General features: G+C 61.7%; 1 protein-coding gene across 1 annotated transcript in view; it reads right to left on the bottom strand.

The window, feature by feature from the left end:
* Positions 1-26: 26 nt before the first annotated feature.
* ETH_00037130 (uncharacterized protein) overlaps positions 27-713 on the bottom strand; it is a gene marked incomplete at both ends in the record, with an annotated part of 1,438 nt that continues 751 nt past the window's right edge. Inside the window, 2 exons of the mRNA XM_013375304.1 lie at positions 27-382; positions 632-713. Coding sequence (XP_013230758.1) covers positions 27-382; positions 632-713 — 438 coding nt within the window. The remainder of the gene's footprint in view (positions 383-631) is intronic.

The raw sequence follows: 713 nt of genomic DNA, 5'->3' as shown, positions 1-713 counted from the left end.
TGGCGGCTCTTATCATATGCGGAAACTCGTGAGGCCCTGCTGCTGCTGCTGCTGCTGCTGCTGCTGCTCCTGCTGTGGGGCCCAACTCGCCGTCTGCAGCACAAGACCCGCTCGTGTCTTCAAATGCAGTGCAGCCCAGACACAAAGCCGGGCTCATGCGCTGCATGTAGCCCCGCTGCTGCTGCTGCTGCTGCTGCAGCAGATCGTCCTCCAGCTCGCCTTCGCGCTCAGCGTCAGCGCTGCTGCTGCTGCTGCTGCAGTGAGGCGCGGAGCCCGCTGCTGCAGCAGCAGCAAGGTCAGAAGGCTGCTGCGTCAGCAGCTGAAGCAGCTGCTGCTGCACTGCGGAGTACACGGCCGACGTGTCTGACGAAGGCAGGGAGAGCTGCAGCAGCAACAGCAGCAGCAGGAACGCAAACAAGCAGTAAACTGCTGCTGCTCCTCGCAAAGTAGCAGCAACAGCAGCAGCCTTCAGCAGCAACGCACCCAGCTAACAAGACGAGCAGCAGCAGCAGACAGGTGAGCAGCAGCAGCTAGGCAGGAAGCAGCAGCAGCAACAACAGCAGCAGCAAAGCCAGCAACGACACCAGGATCACAGCAGCAGCAGCAGCAGCAGCAGCAGCAGCAGACTTACCCATTGCCGAACCAAATCGTCAATGGCTTTGAGTCCCCTGGCCAGCGAGCGAACTGAAAGGCCCCCTGTGTCTCCGCCGCAG

The sequence above is a fragment of the Eimeria tenella genome, genomic scaffold (assembly GCF_000499545.2).
Source record: "Eimeria tenella Houghton genomic scaffold, Eth_scaff2660, whole genome shotgun sequence".
Classification (NCBI taxonomy): Eukaryota; Apicomplexa; class Conoidasida; order Eucoccidiorida; family Eimeriidae; genus Eimeria; species Eimeria tenella.
Note: the sequence above shows the minus strand (reverse complement) of the source record. Positions and strands in the feature narration are given on the sequence as shown.